Below are 21465 nucleotides of genomic sequence, written 5' to 3'. Positions count from 1 at the left end.
GCGGAGCTGAATAATGGGCGGGGCGCGGCGCTACCGCCGGGGAGCGAGACGGAGCCCTGGGAGGGCCGCAGGGCGGAGCAATAGTAGAGCTAAGTAGGGTTCGGTCGGGCGTGGATGCTAGGTGGCGGCCGGCTGGGTGCTGGTAGACTAGAGCGTCCGGGGACTGGACACGACTCACATCGTAGCCTCCAGGTGAGCCTCCGCTGTCCGCGACGCGCAGGCAACTTTAATCCGAACGGGAGTTTTGTGATTCAGCCACTACTGGTAGGAAAAGGGAGGGGGGTCCAGGAGAGAAAAGGTTGTTTAAGAAGGACGCAGGCACACCTAAATACTTCTTATTTAGAGAACCAGTTACCAATTTAAAGAATTTTCTTCTCAAAACAACTACATTTATGATTTAACAGATTTATTGTATTTTCCTTCTATTCCGCTTTAACCGATCCACTCCTTAGTTCTGGTGTTTTGTTTTTAAGTATCATTAATACACAGTGTAATGAACACATCTTTGGTGTAGAGTTAATTTTAATTTTAAAATAAGTCTTCAATTTTTATTTATTTATTTTTATTTTAGAGAGAGAGAGAGGGAGAGAGCACGCGCGAGCGTGGGAGAGGAGCAGAGGGAATGAGAGAGAGAATCCCAAACAGGGTTCACACTCAATGTGGGGCCTGATCCCAGAACCCTGGGATCTTGACCTGAGCCAAAATCAGGAGTCAGACCCTCAACCGACTGAGCTACCCAGGTGCCCCAAATCTTTAATTTTTAATTTAAGGATTTACAACATTTTATTATAGACATTTTATTTTTTTATTAAAATATGTTTTTGTTTGGGCGTTTGGGTGGCTCAGTCGGTTAAGCGTCCGGCTTCGGCTCAGGTCATGATCTCTTGGTTTGTGGGTTCTAGCCCGGCGTAGGGCTCTGTGCTGACAGCTCAGAACCTGGAGCCTGCTTTGGATTCTGTGTCTCCCTCTCTCTCTGACTTCCCCTGCTCGGATGTCTCTGTCTCTCAAAAAAAAAATAAATAAAATAAAACCACATAAAATATGTTTTTGTCCCGAATTGGGTTTTTATTACAACTATTATTTGTATACAAATGGTCAAATGACACAAGCCATTACATAATTTGACATGCAATTATTAAACATAAAATACAAAATTATCTTTGACATTTATTTAAGGGCATGAATGGGCTTTCCCCCCAATTTTTGTATCTGTGAATGTTACTCATTTTGCTAATAGAATTCTGCTCATTATAACACTGCTACTGTGAGATTTAAAATACATGTCTCTTGATTTATGTTTGTGCATTTTTGTTGAGAATATACCCAGGAGAATAATGATTGGGTCATTGGATGTTAGTTTTCTTTTTTTTTTTTTTCCTGACCTTGATTAAACAAGTTTTTATTTATTTTGTTTTTTAGTAGGTTTTTAATTTCAGTTTCAGGTACATATCATGGATGTTTTACAACATGCCCCCAAAATTGAAAGAATTGTGCAATGAACAGTCCTGTGTCCATCTCGTTTCTACTGATAATGTTTTACTCTGTCACTTTTCCGTGCATCTCTCCACAGTCGAATGAGTTTGCCTGATTGTCTACCCCGGTTATTCACACCCCTATGAAAATATGGAAAATTTTCATCACTGAAGCAGACGTCTTTAGTTCTATTTTGTGGGGGTGTGTGTGTGCAAGATAGTGATTGAAATATTTTAAGTCATAAAGCAAAGTAGGTTTGCAGCAATTTGTGTGCGAGTACCACAAACAACAAGAAGCTAAGACGCTCAAGTTCAACTTCTGTTGGCAAGACAACCAATTTTTTTATTATCAATTTTTTTATTTGAATGTTGTGTTGATGCAATTACACTAGTTGCAGGTGTACAACATTGTGATTCAACAAGTTTAAACATTATGCTGTGCTTACCACAAGTGTAGCTACCATCTGGCACCATATAACACTACTATAATATCATTGACTGTATTCCTTATGCTGTGCCTTTTATTCCTGTGACTTCCTTATTTCATAGCTGGAAACCTGTATCTCCCTCTCCCCTTCACATATTTTGCCCATCTACTCCCTTACCCCCTCTGGCAACCATGAGTTTGTTTTCTGTGTTGATAGGTCTGATTCTGCTTATTTATTTGTTTTGGGGTGTGTGTGTGTATGTTTGTGTTTTAGATTCCACAGTGAATGAAATCATATGGTATTTGTCTTTCTCAATCTGACTATTTCACTTAGCATTAATGCAGTAAAACCTTGGTTCATGAGCATAATTCATTCTGGAAACATGCTTGTAATCCAAAGCACTTGTATATCTTTTTTAAATATATTTTATGTTTATTTTTATTTTTGAGAGAGAGACACACACATACACACAGAACACAAGTAGGGGAGGGGCAGACAGAGAGGGAGACAAAGAATTCAAAGCAGGCTCCCTGCTCTGAGCTATCACCACAGAGCCCCAAGTGGGGCCCGAACCCATGGAATGCAAGATCATGACTCAAGCAGAAGTCAGACACTCAACCAGCTGAGCCACTGAGGCACCCTTCTCAAAGTACTCGTATATCAAAGCAAATTCTCCCATAAGAAATAATGGAAACTCAGATAATTTGTTCTACAATTCAAAAATATTTATATAAAAATGATTACAATACTGTAATATAATACAAAATATAAAGCAAAATAAACAAATTAACCTGCACTTACCTTTGAAAACCTTTCCTCGTGTGTGTGAGGGAGACAAGAGAGAGGAGACTTGTTGTGTAGGAAGACTTTCACTGTCACTAATGGATTCTCTGCCGTCTATTGGCTCAATGGAATATTTTTCTTTTCATGCAACTTTAACAAGAAACCTATCCAATGACACTTGCTTTTGCCTCCTTTTGAAGATTTCACAGAAATGTGACATTGCACTGTTATTAAACAGATTAATTTCTCATGCTGCTACAGTGTTATTTTCTACAAAATTTCGCACTGTTTCCCACATTTTACACATCTCCCTAATATCATTTGAACTGAGGCATTTCTTTGCCTTTTCTCCTCCTCCTCTGCAGACAAGATGCAGACGTAGGCTTCTTATAAAATCTTGCAATTTAGGCTACTTGCATACCTTGTTTGTACTTCATGATGATTTCATTCTTAACTTCTGCTGTAAACATTTCCTTCTTCTTACTGTCTTTCTTTTCAACCTTCTTCTGCATGGGGCCATTGTATACACTCACATGGATATAGACCATGGTAGATTATTAATAAACTCTTGTCATATACTGTATTTAATGTGATTGGCAATAGTGCAGCAGAGGAAAGGGTCTATAGCTGTAAGTGGCCTGACCTAGAATGAAACAAAGCATTCCTAAGCTTACTCGTGTATGGAAAAGCAAAGGACTGTCCATTGGTGCTTTGAAGTGACAAAAATACACTGGTGCCAGTTGTGGGCACCTTCCAGTGTTCTGAAAAATCACTGATTTCTGCCAAACACTGTGGCCTGAGCCAGAGCATTGGAGCATGAGAGATGATCATCCACAATCCTGCAGCAAAAGAGAGAGAAGAGGGAGAAGAACCACTGACTCAGTCGTGATCATGTATTTGGAGTCACGTACTACTCCTATGGCAAGACATCGGTCGTTTATCAAGTTAAAACTTATTAGAAATGTTTGCTCGTCGTGAGGAACTCTCACAGAACAAGTTACAATCCAAGGTTTACTGTGCTCCTTAGGTTCGTCCATGTTGTCACAAATGACATGATCTTGTTCTTTTTATGGTTGTGTAATACTTCTCTGTGTGAGTGTTCTACTTTTCAAGAGTTGGTATGATAAACCTATCTTAGGGGGCACCTGGAAGGCATAGTCAGTAATCAGTAGAGCGTGCCACTCTTGATCTTTGGTCTTGACTCAAGCCCCACATTGAGTGTAGAGCCTACTTTAAATAAATAGATAGATAAACCTATTTTAGAAATGTACTAGAGTAGGGGCGCCTGGGTGGCTCAGTTGATTAAGTGTCTGACGTTGGCTCAGGTCATGCTCTCACGACTTGTGAGTTCAAGCCCTGAGCTGGGCTCTTTGCTGACAGCTCAGAGTTTGGAGCCTGCTTTGGATTCTGTGTCTCTCCCTCTCTCTCTGACCCTCCCCTGCTCACACTCTGTTTCTCTCCCTCTCTGAAAAATAAATAAAATATTTTTTAAAAATAGAAATCTTCTAGTGTGTTTCAAGAGTCTACGTTTTTCCCCCCAAGATGTCTTTTAAAAAAATTTTTTTAATTTGTTTTTTTGTTTTTTGTTTTTGTTTTTTTTAGAGAGAGAGAGAGAGAGCATGTGCAGGGGAGGGGCAGACAGAGAGGGAGACACAGAATGCAAAGCAGGCTCCAGGCCCCGAGCTGTCAGCACAGAACCCGATGTGGACTTGAACTCTGAGCTGTCAGTATAGAGCCCGATGCAGAGCTCGAACTCACAAACCGAGAGATTGTGACCTGAGCAGAAGTCAGAGGCTTGACTGACTGAGCCACCCAGACGCTCCGCCCAAGATGTTTTTTTAACTAAAGCTATTTGCCAGACTCCTCAAGTAAGACAACCCACCTGAGTGTTTAAAAGGTGGACTGGGAGGGATGAGGACGACGGCGTTAGATGACTTGGCATCAGTTTTGTAGAATTCTCTGCCAGTGAAAATAAGTAAAGGACACCTCATTTAAAATGAAGTGTGGAAACAAAATAATAAAATGGAGTTCAGAAGCCATGAAGGGGAAACTTTCACACAGGTACCACTCACTCCTTGCAGCCTGTACGACCACCAGGAAGAAGGAAGATAAGAATTATCCTGACAAAAGAGGGCACAGTCACATAAGAGTTTATCTCCTGCTTATAAGAAAAAAAGGAAGATCTGGGGCACCTGTATGGCTCAGTTGGTAAGGCTCTGACATCAGTGCAGGTCATGATCTCGCAGTTTGTGAGTTCGAGCCCTGCATCGGGCTCTATACTGATAGAGCCTGGAGCCTGCTTCAGATTCTGTGCCTCCCTCTCTCTCAGCTTCTTGCCTATGCGCTCACTCGCCCACGCTCTCTCTCTCTCTCTCTCTCTCTCTCTCTCTCTCTCTCTCTCTCTCACACACACACACACACACACACACACACACAAATAAATAAACATTAAAAAAAAAAAAGAAGGAAGATCCCTCTCTGTCCAGCAACATGCTGACTAACCACTGCTTGCGGCCAGTGAGAAACCACCATGACCGCAAACTCTTACTCTTCTTCGGTGAACTTTTGTTCAAAACAAATCTCCCCAAATTTCCCAAAAGCCTAATAAAAGCTGACCTTTCCTTTGTTTCTTCAGACTTGCCTGTGGTTTGCCTATTGTTTGTCCCAAATTGCAGTCCCTTTGCTATTGCCAAATAAATTTGTTTTGCTGATAGAAATAACTGGCTGTTTTATTTTAAGGTTGATGCCAGGTAGTCTTTCCGGCATGCTTCCAGTTCCACCCTAGTTTCTCCTAAGGCAGGCTGCAGGTACGCAGGCTTGCAGTTGTGTGAAGATGTATACCTTATTGGATGCATGCTTAAGTTCTCTCAGTTTGAGAAGTGGGCTTAGACATTTTAAAGCAAAGCATAGATCTGTTGCTAAATCAAGAAATAGGTGTAGGGGTGCCACAGTGCACTTACACAATATGTACAGCAGGATATTTTAAATATTTGAGGAAACAGGTCATCTGTCTGACATCTCACATGTGAGTAGAGATAGTAGAGACAGTTCACGATTTGACGTTTCTTTTCTATTGCATTTCTTTGAATGATATATCTCGGCAAAGCTGGGTTTTCAAGAGCTCTGATAAAAAGCTGGAACCACACAAAAAATCACTGTGGAACAGGAAATGAGGGTGGCAGTGTCCAATCTGATTTCAAGGAATGAGGAGTTGTGTAGTGCCCAGCAGCCACACATCCTGGAATGAAATAAAAATATGACATTTTCTTTTCATTTGTAGCTTTATCTTCAAACAGCTATTAGGTCGTTTAGATACAAATACTTAAGTTGTTTGGACCCAACTTTTTTTTTTTAAGAACTTTTTAAAAATTTCATTTGTTTATTTTTAGAGAGAGAGGGAGAAACAGAATTCTAAGCAGGCTCTGGGCTGTCAACTCACAGCCCGATATGAGGCTCAAATCCATAAACCGTGGATTCATGACCTGAGCCGAAGTCAAAAGTTGGACGCTCAACTGACTGAGCTACCCAGGCGCCCTGAACCTAACTTCTAAACAAAGGGAACTGACAGGAATTTCTATCGGCCTAAAGGTGCTGTGAGCCGAGTGTTTGGGAACCTCTAAGTGAAATGGTAAGCTCCTTTCCTTCTGCAGCGCCGTACTGTCTTCACAGACTGGCATGTGGCCTGGCACATAGTAGGCCTCGGTGAATATTGTTTGGGGAATGCATGGAATAGATGAGAAATGGTGCCAGGACAGCTCAGCTGGCCAGTGTGCAGTGAGTATGAGTGCGAGCGGGGCAGTCCGAGTGCTTCACAGGACTGGTGTTTCCCACTGGTTGAAACAGGCAGGGCAGAGCTCAGAGAACACGTCCCACTGCAGGCTGGCCAGTTCATAGGAGCCCATCCACCTAGCACCTAGCCAGGTCTGTTTCCACTCAGATTATTCTAGAGATGGGCCTCACCTGACTATAGATGTTCAGATTTCCTTGGCTTAGTTTCTAACCACTGAACTCCCGACAGCTGTAAAAACTCTCCAAATCTGCCTGACTAGACTCGGGTATATGTTAATAATTCATCAACTATTTTAGCCTGCCTGGAGAACCCTGACCTGCTACCTTCTGGTTATTTGGTGTGCTACCCACTTCAGTATTTTTAAGCATTTGTTACAATTATGATTAAATAATTGTTTTTTTTTCTATTTCTTAAATAGAATTTAAACTCCCTGAAAACAAAGTCCATGTCTACGTTGTTCTATCTCCAAAATCTATCACAGAGCCTGATACATAGAAAGTACCCAAGAAATGTTCGTGGATGGATGAACTTCCTTTGCTTGTCCTTAAGTCTTCCTCTTGGCACTTCTTCCTCCATCTATCTTCCTCTCCCCCCAGTTTCTCTCCTCCTTCTCCCCAAGCATACCTGGCTGAGTGTTATGACTGTACCCTGGTCTGAAAATAGTGCATGACTGGTTTATTCATCTCTGCTGCTGTCACTAATGCACCTTGATTTTTTTTTGTGAAACAAGGAATGTAGCTCCCAAGAGGTTAATTCGCCATGAAGTAACGTAGGCAGAGGTGTCTGGCTGGCTCAGTTGGAGGAGCATGCAACTTGTGATCTCGGGGTTGTATGTTTGACATTGGGTGTGGAGATTGCTAAAAAAAAAAAAAAAAAAAGAAAAAGGAAAGGAAATAAAGGATGGAAGGAAGGAGAAAAGTAACAGGCTGATGGGATAAGTTAGTGCCAATATGCCCCACTGGCCTTTTGAAGAGGGCCTTTCCCAGAGAAAGATAAAAGGCTTTTTTGTACAGTAAAAGGCAACTTTGGTTTTTCATTAGCTGTGAGTTTTTAGCATGAATAGTGCAGAATTAGCAGGGTAAATGAAATAAATACACAATGGAGGATTTTAGAAACCATGTAGACCCATGTAGGTCAGGAATCTGACTCTGTGAGGGTACTTCACAAATTCAAGCCTAGTTCCCTTCAGGCGTGATCCGGTTCAGTGACTTCATGTCCGGCCTTCCTTCCAACAGGTGCTAATGTGCTTTCAGCTTGCTTGTTCCACCAGCTCTCTGTGAAGGCCTTCCTGTACATGGGGAGAAACATTCTTTCTGAGCCACTTCTCCAGATGAAGGTAGCAATCATTAGAGGAATGTATGATGTTGGTTTGTAAACCATAAAATGTCCTGCATTTGTAAGGCATTATTATTACTACAAAAGAATTCTAGAGGGGCCTCTGGCTTGCTTAGGTGGTAGAGCATGCAACTCTTTTTTTAAACAGTTTTTTAATGTATATTTATTTTTGAGAGAGCATGGGAGTGGGAGGAGCACAAAGAGAGGGAGACACAGGTTCCAGGCTCTGAGCTATCTGCACAGAGCCCGTCCCTGGGCTCAAACCCACAAACCAGAGATCATGACCTGAGCTGAAGTCAGATGCTTGACTGACTGAGCCACCCAGGCACCCACAGCATGCAACTCTCTGACTTGGAGTTGTGAGTCTGAGCCCCACATTGGGGGTAAAGTTTACTTTAAAAAAAAAGGGAGGGGCGCCTGGGTGGCTCAGTCAGTTAAGTGGGTTAAGTGTCTGACTTCGGTTCAGGTCATGATCTCACAGTTAGTTTGATCAGGCTCCATGCTGACAGCTCAGAGCCTGGGGCCTGCTTCAGATTCTCAAATTCTGTGTCTCATTCTCTCTCTCTGCCCCTCCCCTGCGTGCTTGCTCTCTCTCCCTCTCTCTCCCCCTCAATGTCAAGAATAAATAAGCATTAAAAAAAAAAAAAAAGAATTTCCAGAAAGCTTTAGACATTAGGAAAGAAGAAGAGGAAAAGACCAGAACAATAAATCTCTAGATAAACAAAAATTGAGGGAAATGCTGTAAGTGCCTGGCCAATACTCTTCAAAAAGTGTCATAAAAGTCAAAGACTAAGAAACCATCACAGATGAGAGATAAAGAGTCATGACAACTAAAGACAACATGGTATCTTGAATTGGATCCTGAAGCAGATAGAGGATGTTAGTGGAAAAATTGGGGAATTCTGAATAAAGTCTGTACTTCAGTGAGTTGTTTAGTTTTGACAAATGTATCATGGTCATATAAGATGTTAACAGAGGTAAGTGAGTAAAGGGTAAGTAGGTATGCCATGCTATTTTGCAATTTATCTGTACATCTAAAATTAGATCAAAGCAAAAGTTTTTTTTTTTTAAATGTTCTAGTGTCCAAGTGACCAGGAAAGAAGTATGCATACAGCCACAAACGATCACCACCGAATATGTTTTATACTGGTTTGGATGTTTCATTTGATTACTTTTATTTTGTTTATTTTATTTTATTTTATTTTATTTTATTTTATTTTACTGCAGTGTATTGTGGTTTCCTTTACATTTTAAGGACACCAACTCTGTTTTATATAAACTCCTTAATCCCTGTACTCAGGATATAAAAGGTAGAACTAGTCACATAGTCAACAGATATTTATTTAGCAACTTGTCTGTGTCAGGCATTGGTAGAAACTAGAAAGATTAAGATAAAAAAGATAAGCTTGAGGCATTGAGTGAATAGTCCAGTTGGGAAGATAAGTTAGTTGGGATGATAAGCAACAAATAATATAGCAGAAGTATGAATAAGTATAGTGAGAACTTATCAGTTACAGTGCTTTTGGTTTCAAGTAATAGAAAACCTTGATTTCATCAACAAAAGCAAAAATCAGTAAATGGGACTCCATCAAACTTGAAACTTCTGCAAAGCAATAGAAACAACACAATGAAAAGGAAATCTATAGAATGGAAGAAAATATTTGCAAACCATATACTGGTAAGCAGTAAATATCTGAAATATGTAAAGAACTCAGTACTCATTAACAAAAATCAATATAGTTTTTTAAATGGCAGGGATGTTGGGAGTGGGAAATGAGCAGAGGAACTAAATAGACGGCTTTCCAAAGAAGACATCCAAATGGCCACCAGGTACAGGAAAAGGTGATCAACATGGCTAATCATCAGGGAAACGTAAATCAAAGCCACAAGTAGCTATCACCTTACATCTATCATCAGGGAGATAGGAAGTAACTGTTGGTGAGGATATGGAGAAAAAGGAGCCATTACTCACTGGTGGTGGGAATGTAACTTCGTATAACCACTATAAAAAGTATTATGAAGGTTCCTCAAAAAATTAAAAATAGAACTACCATATGATCCAGCAATTCCACTTCTGGTACATAACCAAAGAAAATGAAAACAATATTGAAGCAATATATATGCACTTCCATGAACATTGTAGCATTATTCATAATTGCCAAGATATGGAAACAACCTAAATGTCCATCAATGATGAATGGGGAAAGAAGACGTATATATGCAGTGAAATATTTTTCATCCATGAGAAAGAAGGAAATCCCGCACTGTGATAGCCCTTAAGGATGTGATACTGAGGTAGTAGGTCAGTCCGAGAAAGACAAATTCTGTATGATATTATTTCCAATAAGGAATCTAAAAAATGCTTAACTTGTAGGAACAATTAAATGGTGGTTCTTGTCATCTGTGTATCCCTTCCCTGCCTCTGCACCAAGATCAGTCGTTGAGTTCAGCCAAGAAAGAATACAGAACCAAGCTCTCAAGGGGAAGTTTTTGGCCTTGTGTGGTCCTTGTTGGAATTGCCATGGCAGCCATCCCCTGCAGAGGTGGGGAGTCAAAACTGCAATGTAAAAGTATTATAATGAAGCTATTGGTTACTGTAGGGAAGCCTGTTATAGGGAAGAATCATATATATCCTCCAGGGTCTTCCCTGGCCATTTAGAACTCAGTTTATGCCTGTTTTTTTTTTTTTTTTTAGTTGGAAAGCATTTGTTCCCTGTTCTTACCTAGCTAATTGCCTACTCTATCAGTTACCAAGGCCTGGAGGGTGGAGAATAAGAGAGATGTTGCTGAAGGGAGTAAACCTGATAAATAAGTCTTGGAGATCTAATGCACAGTATAGTGATTATAGATAACAATATTGTACTATAAACATCAAACTTGCTAAGAGACTAGATCTTATTATAACAGTCACCATAAAAAAGAGATGATAATTATGTGAGGTGATAGACGTGCTAGCTAACACTACATTGGCAATCCTAATGCAATAATAAATGTATCAAATCAACATGTGGTACACCTTCAATTTACACAATGTTATATGTCAAATATATTTCCATTTTAAAAACCCACATTTTTTAGACAACTGGAAGCCATAAACTGGGTTTTAGTTGATACTAAAGAATTATTGTAATTTTTGTTAGGTGTGATAATGTCAATGTTATTATGTGTTTTTAAAGGTCCTTATCTGTTAGAGATACATACTACCCATAGGTAAAATAATATAATGGCGTGATTTGCTGTTTGTTTCAGATTATTCTAAAGAAATAAGAAAGAAAAGGTGAGAGAATAGATGAAACAAGATTAGCTGTCACCAGCTAGACCCCAAGACCCAACCTCTACTGCTGTGAGAAGAAAGGAAGAGGGTTCATTTTCAGAAATACCAAATAAAAGCTATGCTGTTTAGTTAATAGTAGGTTTACAATCTACTGGAAAGATGTATGAACTCTCCCGGCACACACACATGCACACATACACACACACACACACACACAGGAATCCGAAACACTTGGACACTTCACTTTCTGGTTCTTCTTCCCCTCTCCCTTTTGTGGGCTAATTTTTGTGGGCTTTGCAATGAGCATGCACCAAAAAACAAAAGAGGGTCTGAAAGTCTGCATCACCTCAGGAAATGTACGTTTGTTCTAATCAGGTAACTTTCTGGCCTTACATGGGCAAAGGCAACGCCAGGTAATGCTGTAACTCTGTAGTACTCAGCCAATGAGGAACCAGGGGAGGGACTTACATGCTAGGAATTAAATTGCCTACTGTAACTGCCCCCAGTATGCCTGTCCATCAGACACCCATTCCTGCAAGAAGCTTGACTAATGCCTTGCTTCACCATGCTCTGAGTCTCTTGACCCTCCTTTGATTGGGTCGGTGGGCTTCTTTCTCACACTGCGCACCTGCTTGTACTCACCTACCCTTGTTTCACAGTTTTCCTTAAGCTCTTCTTTCCAGTTTATCTCTTAACTAAAGCAGGTGGAAAGCGAAACCTACCCTGGAGTAATAGCAACTGCCCTGACGAGGCTGGCAGGCCCAGACCAGTTTGAGAGTGACCCCTGACTCACACCTGTGCAGATGGATGATGGCATGACCTCCAGGATGACCAATAACTACCTTTACCTAGTTGTAATATTAAAATCTCCAAGGAGGAGCATGAACTTCATTTATATAACATAAAATGTGTGTATAGGAATGTTACCTTAAGGTGCATGCACAAGGTCCTTATGCCCACCTCTACATATGATAACAAGGCTTCTCTATCTAAATATTAATCCTAAACCTACATAAAAGGAACCCATCCACCCTTGCTCAAAGGGGAGTCATGGCTTTGGAAGTTATTCCCCATGATCTCCTTATTTGCTGCAAATAAACTTTTCTTTGTGTGACAATTCAGTGTGGTGTAGTTTGCAATTCACCAAGGCGGGTACTCACATTGGTTCAGTTACATAGCCAAATTATAATTTTTGAAGGTGCATGATGGTTAAACATGGATTCATTATACTATTATTCTCTTTTGTATACTTGGGATTTTTCATATTAAAAGTTTAGTTTGGGAGCGCCTGGGTGGCTCAGTCGGTTAAGCATCCGGCTTCGGCTCAGGTCATGATCTCACGATTGTGGGTTCGAGCCCCACGTTGGGCTCTGTGCTGACAGCTAGCTCAGAGCCTGGAGCCTGCTTCGGATCCCGTATCTCCCTCTCTCTCTGACCCTCCCCTGCTCACACTCTCTCTGTCTCTCAAAAATAAATAAAAATCATTAAAAAATTAAAAAAAAAAGTTCAGTTTGTATAGTTTGTCCTCGGGCTTCTAAGAAATACAGTTAACTGGTTTCCTAGTGATGTAGATGAAGACAATTTCTTCCTTTCTTCCTTCCTCCCTTCCTCCCTCCCTTCCTCCCTTCCTTCTTTTGACTATTAGAAACTACATTTGAGTCACATCCTTTTGCAAACACCAGTTTTGAATTGGGAGAGTTTATGTCCAAGATAAATTGCTATAAGTGGAATTACTGAGCGAGAGGATGTGCTCATTTTACATAAGGTTATTGCCAAATTTATCATGGTAGACGTCTTGAGAGTTCCTGTGTCCCATCCTCTTGCTAGCACTGAGTATTATCAAATTAAGATAATTTAAAATGCTCACAAACAGTGAGGTTATTTCTAAACTTCTAATTCCCTATGGGACTTATGTGGGAATTAAAATTGATGTCGGGGCACCTGTGTGGCCCAGTTGATTGAGTGCCCAACTCTTCATTTTAGCTCAGGTCATGATTCAGGGTCATGAGATCAAGCCCTACAGCAGCTTCCATGCTAAGCACAGAGTCTCAAAGGAAAAAAAAAAAACATTGAATTGGTGTCTCCATCATCTTTCTTGTTTGGGACTCATCAATTTGAGACATCAGGGAAAGAGAATGGTGTGTTTACACTGAAGACCTTTTGCCAGAGGGAATTCAGTACCAAAAGCCTCTGGCCTCTAGAGAGGGAGCTTCTTGAATTTCTGGGAATAAATGTATGAGCAGAAGAGAGTAAAAAGCTGATGGATAGCACTGGCAGCAAGCAGGTTGCCAAAGACTTGGCTGCACTTATTACTAGCATTGTTCTGGTAAACAGATGTAGATGTGCAAGTAAGAAAACAGTTGCTCCTATTTTGACAGCTCTAATTAATTACTAATATGACAGCTCTAATTAATTACTGATATCAATAGATTTAAAGTATTCTTTGACATTACTGCTCTTGTGGTTACATTTCATGTAAAATAAGAATTACAGATTAGACAATTTAATTTTCAAATATAAAGAGACATGATTTAGTCATTGTTGTTTTAGCAGAGCAATGAACTCAGACATCATTAAAAAGTAATTTCGTAGGAGGGAGAGTAGCCATGCCAAATGCAGAAATTAGAAAGGATTATGGAGGGAACATCAGAACATGACTGAATGAGTTAGAGACTCTGAGGAATAAAGCACCTGTGACAGTTACCAATTTATTGCCTCCCAGCTCCAAATTAATCCTTCAATATATGCTCTGTAATACGGGACAGATTTCTTTCAAGCATCTCTCATTTATGGTGACCACAATGTTAAGCATTTTCGGTAGAGGGCACAGGGTCTGGTGGGGGGTGCTTTTAAAGGAGGAGGGGCCCTCATGCTGTTTCCAGCTGCTGCCTGTTAGGTCAGTGAGAACACTGGGTGGATCTCTAGCCAGTCACGTGCCCAGAGTGTGCATTTTCTTAGCAATCTTGCAGTCATGGCCTGATCTAGCAATAATCTTCCTGCTTGACCTGAAAACTGCACAGACGCCCTCCTCCCTCCACCAGTGGCCCAGTTCCTCACCTGTACCACAGGCGGTTCATGTCCAGCAACCACTCTCTCTGCAGGCTTACACATGGCCCAGCTGTGCTCCTGGCCACTCCTGCACACTGTATCTCTTGTGGGATTATATCCAGGCCCCTCCTACTCTCTGGAGGGCTGCTTCCAACTTGCTCACTGACTGCAGACCTCTGACACGGACTGGCCTGGGGGAGCTAGCAACGTTCTTCCTCTGTCATTCAGTCTCCTGGATATCCCTGATATCTCTGATATCTCTGAATCTCTGGTAGCCAGCCTATGCTGGACTGCATCTTCTCTAATGAGGTCTGAACCCTGGATTTGGGGAAAGAGTCCATTCCAAGTTTATCTTCCTTGGGTACTATCTTTCAGCCATGGTTTATGTTTTTTAGCCACATGTCAATCAGAGTTTAATAATGTTTATATTAAACTTTTGTTGTTTAACTTACATTGTGATTTCAGTCTCCTTATTGGGCCCAGACTAACACAGTACCTTAAAGACTATGATCAAGTAAGTATAAATATATGAACTATGGTCATTTCTATCTTGTTATTTAATATTGGCTTGTATTTAATGTTGTAACTAAGAAAAATGCTTTGCGTGTGTCCATAGTTTTAAATAGACCCAAAAAACATGAATTGGAAGACACATACACATGGAGACAGTGTTGCATGAGTAAGGTTGCCAGTATGGACCATTTTGTTGCCCTAGAAAAAAACCTCCTGTCCCAAAATATCCTGTGAAACTCCAAGAGCAGATTCAATTGCCAAGAATAAAGCTCCAAGGGGGATGACACAAAGGTGTGTAATTATTTTTTAATTCCTTAATTTTTCCCTTTACTAAAAATTGTAGTAAATACAATTAACATAAAGCTTGCCATTTTAAACATTTTTAAGTGTCCCGTTCAAAGGCATTGAGTACATTTGCATTGTTGTGCAGCCATCACACCATCCAGGATTTTTTTCATCTTCCCAAACTGAAACTCTGTACCCATGAACCAATAACTCCCCTGACCCAAGCACCTTGACGACCACCATTCTACTTATATCTCTGAGTTTGACTGCTCTGTATATCTCATAGGTGGAAACATACAGTATTTGTTCTTTTGTGCTGGCTTATTTCATTTAGTGTATTGTCCTCAAGGTTCATCCATGTTGTAGCATATGACTAGGTTTCCTTTTTTTTAATGTTTATTTTTGAGAGAGAAAGACGGAGTGTGAGTGGGGGAGGGGCAGAGAGAGAAAGAGAGAGAGAGAATCCAAAGCAGGCGCCAGGCTCTGAGCTGTCAGTACAGAGCCCAGCATGGGGCTCCAACTCATGAATCACAAAATCCTGACCTGAGCCTAAGTTGGATGCTTAACTGACTGAGCCACCTAGGTGCACCTGACTTCCTTCTTTTTTTAAAGCTAAATGATATCCCATTATATGTATATATCACATTTTATTTATCCATTTATCTGTTGATAAACATTAGATTGTTTCTATTTTTTGGCTATGGTGAGTAATGCTTGTATGAACGTGAGTGTACCACTCATTAACTTTATAAATGTTGCATTAATCAGTATATTATATATATTAAGAATGAGAGATTTATTTTACTGAGTCGACACATGATTGTGGGGGCTGGCAAGCATAAAATCTGTAGGACAGCTGGCAGGCTGCAAATTCAGGTAAGAGTTGATGTTGCAGTCTTGAATTTGAATTTTGCAGGACAGGAGGCTGGAAACAGAGTATTTATATTGTGGTATCGAGAAGTGCTTCTTCTTCAAGAAACCTATTTTTGACTGTTCCTGTGTTGTTTTCCTTATAATAAACCAGCAATAATAAGTAACCTGTTTTCTTAACTTCTGTGAGCTGTTCTAGCAAATTATAAAAACTGAAAAGAGTGTGAGTTGGCCAAAAGTACAGGTGACAACCTGGGACTTAACTTGGCATCTGAAGGCAGAGGAGAGGGAGTCTCTTGTGTGCCTGAGTTTTAACCTGTGGGGTCTGCCCTAATACTGTGTAGTTAGTGTTAGAATTGCTTTGTGTGGAAAAGCCACACATTTGCTGTCAGAAGTGTGAGTAAAGAAAAAAATAATTATCCTTTCACATGCCTTAAGAAATCTCCTATATTCCACACACACTTTTCCTTACTTTCATTGTGGAGTAGCAGTACAATTTCTCCTTGGTAATCAGAACTAATCGCCCAGCCAGCACAGTAACTCCCTTCTTTACCTGTTGATTCAGAGGCATAAGGAGCCCAAAATGGCCAGCTGGCAATGTTAAGTTCCAGTTCAATGGAATTATTATTGTGCCTCCTGGCAGAAGCATTCTTCCTTTTAGAACTAAGACCTCTAGCAGAGAAGAACATAAGGTCATGGGGAGGGGGTAAAAATTCTGCTGGTGAGGGCACCTGGGTGGCTCAGTTGGTTAATTAACCAACTTCAGCTCAGGTCATGATCCTGCAGTTCATGGGTTTAAGCTCCATGTCGGGCTCTGTGCTGACAGCTTGGAGCCTGGATCCCACTTTGGATTCTGTGTCTCCTTCTCTCTGTCCCTCCCCTGCTCATGCTCTGTCTCTCTGTCTCTCATAAATAAACATTAAAAAAAATGTTCTTTTTAATTCTGCTGGTGGGTCACTAGGGATAATAGTAAGTGATGCCACTCCCTTTTCCACTCCCTGATTTCTGGCTATGGAAGAAACACCACCATATTTTGGATACTGATTTAGAACATATGCAGTTTCCTGGAAAACCTTACCCCATCCTGCAAGTTATTGCCATCTAGCTGGCATTGTAATTGAATTTTCAAAAATCCATTCCACTATTCTGTGAAAAAGCGGCACTAAGGTTGGGGTGGAATATGGCAAGTCCATGAGCTTTGGCCCATTACCGCACTGCATTTGCTGTTAAGTAAGTTCCTGATCAGAAATACTGTGATGGTAGATAAAGTGTTCTATAAACCCACAGATGATAGTTTTGGCATAAGCGTTGCATGCAGGGAAAGAAAATCTATATCCAGAAAGGAGTTTATTCCAGTAAGAAAAAAATACTGCTATTTCCGCAACAGAAGTACAGTGCAATCAACCTGCCACTAGAAGTGGTGCCATATTGGGGGCTCAGTGTTGGTCTCTGCTGTTGGCAAATGGTCACTCCAGTGGTGGCTATAACCGGGTCAGCCCTGGTGAATGTTGCTGAGCCCATGCATGACCTTCATCTCTGCCACCATAGCCATTTATTTCATGAGCCCATTGGGCAATAACAGGAGCAGGTGGGGAAGAGGCTGACCGGTCCACAGAAAGGTCACCATATCCACTTGTTAAAATCCTCCTCTGCTGAGTTTACCCTTTGGTGAGCATTCATACGGGAAACACATATCTTTGCTTTTCACCCATTTAGAGAGGTAGGTCCACTTCTTCCTTAGACCTTCTTTTTTAATTGTTTATTTATTTTCTGTTTATTTTTGATTGAGAGAGGAAGAGCATGGGTAGGTGAGGGGCAGAGAGGGAGACAGAGGATCTAAAGCAGCTCTGCACTGACAGCAGAAAGCCTGATGTGGGGCTCAAACTCAAAAACTGTGAGATCATGACCTGAGCCAAAGTTGGACACTTAACCAACTGAGCCACCCAGGCACCCATTTCCTTAGACTTTCTTGACACCAACTTTCTTTCTTTCTTTTTTTTTTTTTAATATTAACGTTTATTTATTTTTGAGGGAAAGAGAGTATGAGCTGGAGAAAGACAGAGAGACAGGGAGGGAGACACAGAGTTGGTAGCAAGTTCCAGGCTCTGAGCTGTTAGCACAGAGTCCTATGTGGGGCTCAAACCCACAAGCCGTGAGATTATGACCTGAGCCTAAACTGGATGCTTAACCAGCTGAGCCACCCAGGTGCCCCTTGACACCAACTTTCTAATCATGTTCCTTCCAAGTCCCTGACCACCTAGCCAAACCATTGGACACAGTTCATGAAATGATATATAATTCCACATCTGGCCATTTCTCCTTCTAAGCAAATGAACAACCAGATGCACTGCTCTAAGTTCTGCCCACTGGAGGATTTCCCTTGAGCACTGTCCTTCAAGAATATCCCAGAAAGGGGCTATAGTGCTGCAGCTGTTCACTTTTGGGGTGGTACAAACACATTGTGCAAAACCATCTACAAACCAGGCCTGAATTTTCTCTTCCTTAGTGAACTAATTGTAGGGAACTCCCCATGAGTCCATAGATGCAGGTTGGGAGATAGAAGGTAATGTAGCAGGAATGGGGACCATGGGCATTTGGGTTACTTCCTTTTATAACTTTAGTGCCTTCAGAGCCTGTGCAAGTCCAATCTCATATGCTATGTCCATTTGCTGATGGAGTGTCTAACTTTATGGCTTGGGGTCAGATAATATCCAGTTTGTGATGGGCAGCTCAGGTGCATGGTAACTTGGTGACCCATGATTATATGTTCAGTCTCTGCTAAGGCCTAATAGCAGCCAAAAGCTGTTTCTCAAAATGAGAAGTTATCCACAGTGGAAGGTATGGCTTTGGTTCAAAATCCTAAGGTTCTGCCCTGCAATTCACCAAAGGCTCCCAATCGCATCTCTATAGCCATTGACACTGTAGCACCACTGGATCTCCTAGATCATATGACCTAAGTGGCAGAGCAGCTTGCACAGCAGCCTGGCTCTGTTGCAAAGCCTTCTCTTGTCTAGGCCCCACTTAAGACCAGTAACTTTAGGTTATTTGGTAAATGGTCCAAAGTAGCACACCCAAATGAGGAACATGTGTCTGAAATCTGAAGACTCTTGCAGGTGTTCTGCCTCTTTTTAAGATACAGGAGGGGCCAGATGCAACACCTTATTCTCCATTTTGGAAGAGATCATGACATGCCACATGTCACTGAACTCCTAGTAATTTCACTCAGGTTTAAGGCCCTGCATTTTTGCTGGTTTTTTTCCCACCCTCTGACGTGCAAATGTCTTACCAATAAGTCTACTAGAGTAGTTGTTCCTTCTCACTCCCTAGGTTCAGTCAGCCTAATGTCAGTGTTTTAAAGCACTGTGATGTCTTATGGAAGGGAAAGGCAATCATGGTCTATATGGACTATAATGGCATAGCGCAGGAGACTTATCATGCTCCTGAGATAAGATAGTCAAATTAGATTGTTGGCTTTGCCAGATGAAAGCTAACTGTCTCTGGTGGTCTTTTCTAATAAATATTGAGGGGGAAAAACATTTATCAGATCAATAGCTGCATACCAAGTAACAAGGATGTACTTACTAATTTGTTGAAGTAATGAAATCATATCTGGTACAGCAGTTGCAAATTGAGTCAACTTTTGGTTAGGTTTGCGAAAATCCATTATCATTATTCAAGATCCATATATTTTCTGCATAGGCCAAATAGACGAGTTGAATGGGATGTGGTGGGAATCATCATCCTTGCATGCTCCAGGTCCTTGATGGTGGAATTAATCTCTGCAATACCTTCAGGAATGCAGCATTGCTTTTGGTTTTTATTTTGCTAGGTAGAGATAGTTCTTGTGGCTTCCACTTGCCTTTTTTACCATAAGGCCCTCACTCCACAGGTCTGGGAACAAATGTAGGAATTCTGCCAGTTGCTGAGTATATGTGTTCCAATTTGGAATTCTAGAAACGGGAAAATAACCATGACATGGGTTCATCTACCCCATTGTCTGACCTCCCCCACAAGAAACAACAGGTGTTGACAAGGATGTGGAGAAAAAGGAATCCTCTTACATCTCTTGCTGGGAATGCAAACTGGTGCAGCCACTATGGAAATCAGTATGGAGGTTGCTCAGAAAGTTAAAAATAGAACTACCCTAAGATCCAGCAATTGCACTACTATGTATTTAACCAAAGAACACAAAACACTAATTCAAAGGGATATGTGCACCCTTATGTTTACAGCAGCATTATTTACAGTAACCAAGATATGGGAGCAACCAGTGTCCACTGACTGATGAAGATGTGGTGTGTGTATATATATATATACATATACATATATATAATGGAATATTATTCAGTCATACAAAGAATAAGTCTTGCCATTTTCAACAACATGAATAGGGCTAAGAGTATAACGCTAAGCAAAATAAGCCAAAGAAAGACAAACACCATATGATTTCACTCATATGTGTAATTTGAGAAACAAAACAAACAAGCAGAGGGAAGAAAAGAGAGACAAATCAAGAAACAGACTCTTTAAAAATTTTTAATGTTTTTAAATTTATTTTTGAGAGAGACAGACAGACAGACAGCATGAGTAAGGGACAGAGAGAGAGAGAGAGAGGGAGACACAGGATCTGAAGACAGGCTCCAGGTTCTGAGCTAGTTGTCAGCACAGATCCCGATGTGGGGCTCAAACCCACCAACCGCGAGATCATGACCTGAGCTGGTCGGACACTTAACCGGCTGAGCCACTCAGGCACCCCAAGTAATAGACTCTTAACTATAGTGAACAAACTGAGAACAAACTGGTGATTACCAGAGAGGAGGATGCATTGAAGATGTGATGGGGATTATGGAGTGCACTTGTCATGATGAGCACCAGGTGATGTATGTAAGTGTTGAATCATTATATTGTACACCTGAAACTAATATAATGCTATATGTTAACGAACTGGAATTAAAATAAAAACTTAAAAAAAAACCACCCACACTTATTGGAATGAGTACTGGGTGTTGTAAAGTGATGAGTCATGGGAATTACTCGCAAAGCCAAGAGCACACTGTATACTCTGTTAACTAACTTGACAATAAATTATTTAAAAATAAATAAATAACCCCCCAAATCACCTGACCTCCATTAGCCCCTAATGTGGCTATTAGACCACAGCAACATCTGGGGTCCCTTGGATTATTTCAAGTTTAGAGCCAGTGTCCAGTAATACCAGTAGTCTGATTGTTTCCCTTTCCCCAGTGCATAGTCACCCTGGTGATAGGCCCTTGGTCTCTTTGTGAAAGGCTGGTGGAAAGCTTAACAGTATAAAGTTTGAACAATATCCTGAGTTTGACCAGGGTCCTTCCTCAAGAAGACCTGGCTTTTCCTTCATTCAACAAGTTCTGAGTCTGTAAACTGGCTCAAGTCTGGGGAATTGGTTGAGGGATCTTGACTCTACTTTTTAAAAATTCAAGTTAGGCTTTTGTTCATTTAATCTAGAACCCTTCTACTATACAGGATCAAGTTAGAGTTTAATAGATTGCCCATCTATTTCACGTGAAGTGACACCATGACCAACTAGCTAATGATGTAAGTCTCTGCAAATCAGACCACTTAAGGAGCACCTGGGTGGCTCAGTCAGTTAAGTGTCCGACTTTAGCTCGGGTCATGATCTCAGGTTTG

At 40.9% G+C, this 21465-nt stretch overlaps 1 protein-coding gene across 1 annotated transcript in view; it reads left to right on the top strand.

Annotated features, from left to right (window-relative positions):
* The first annotated feature begins 31 nt into the window (after positions 1 to 31).
* LOC115275942 (zinc finger protein 260-like) overlaps positions 32 to 21465 on the top strand; it is a 100296-nt gene continuing 78862 nt past the window's right edge. Inside the window, 1 exon segment of the mRNA XM_029919670.1 lies at positions 32 to 192. Within this exon segment, the coding sequence (XP_029775530.1) occupies positions 115 to 192 (78 nt within the window). The 5' untranslated portion in view covers positions 32 to 114.

Source organism: Suricata suricatta, chromosome 13 (genome assembly GCF_006229205.1).
Source record: "Suricata suricatta isolate VVHF042 chromosome 13, meerkat_22Aug2017_6uvM2_HiC, whole genome shotgun sequence".
In the NCBI taxonomy this organism is placed as follows: domain Eukaryota; kingdom Metazoa; phylum Chordata; class Mammalia; order Carnivora; family Herpestidae; genus Suricata; species Suricata suricatta.
The sequence above is the reverse complement of the archived record's forward strand: the minus strand, read 5'-3'. Positions and strand labels throughout refer to the sequence as shown.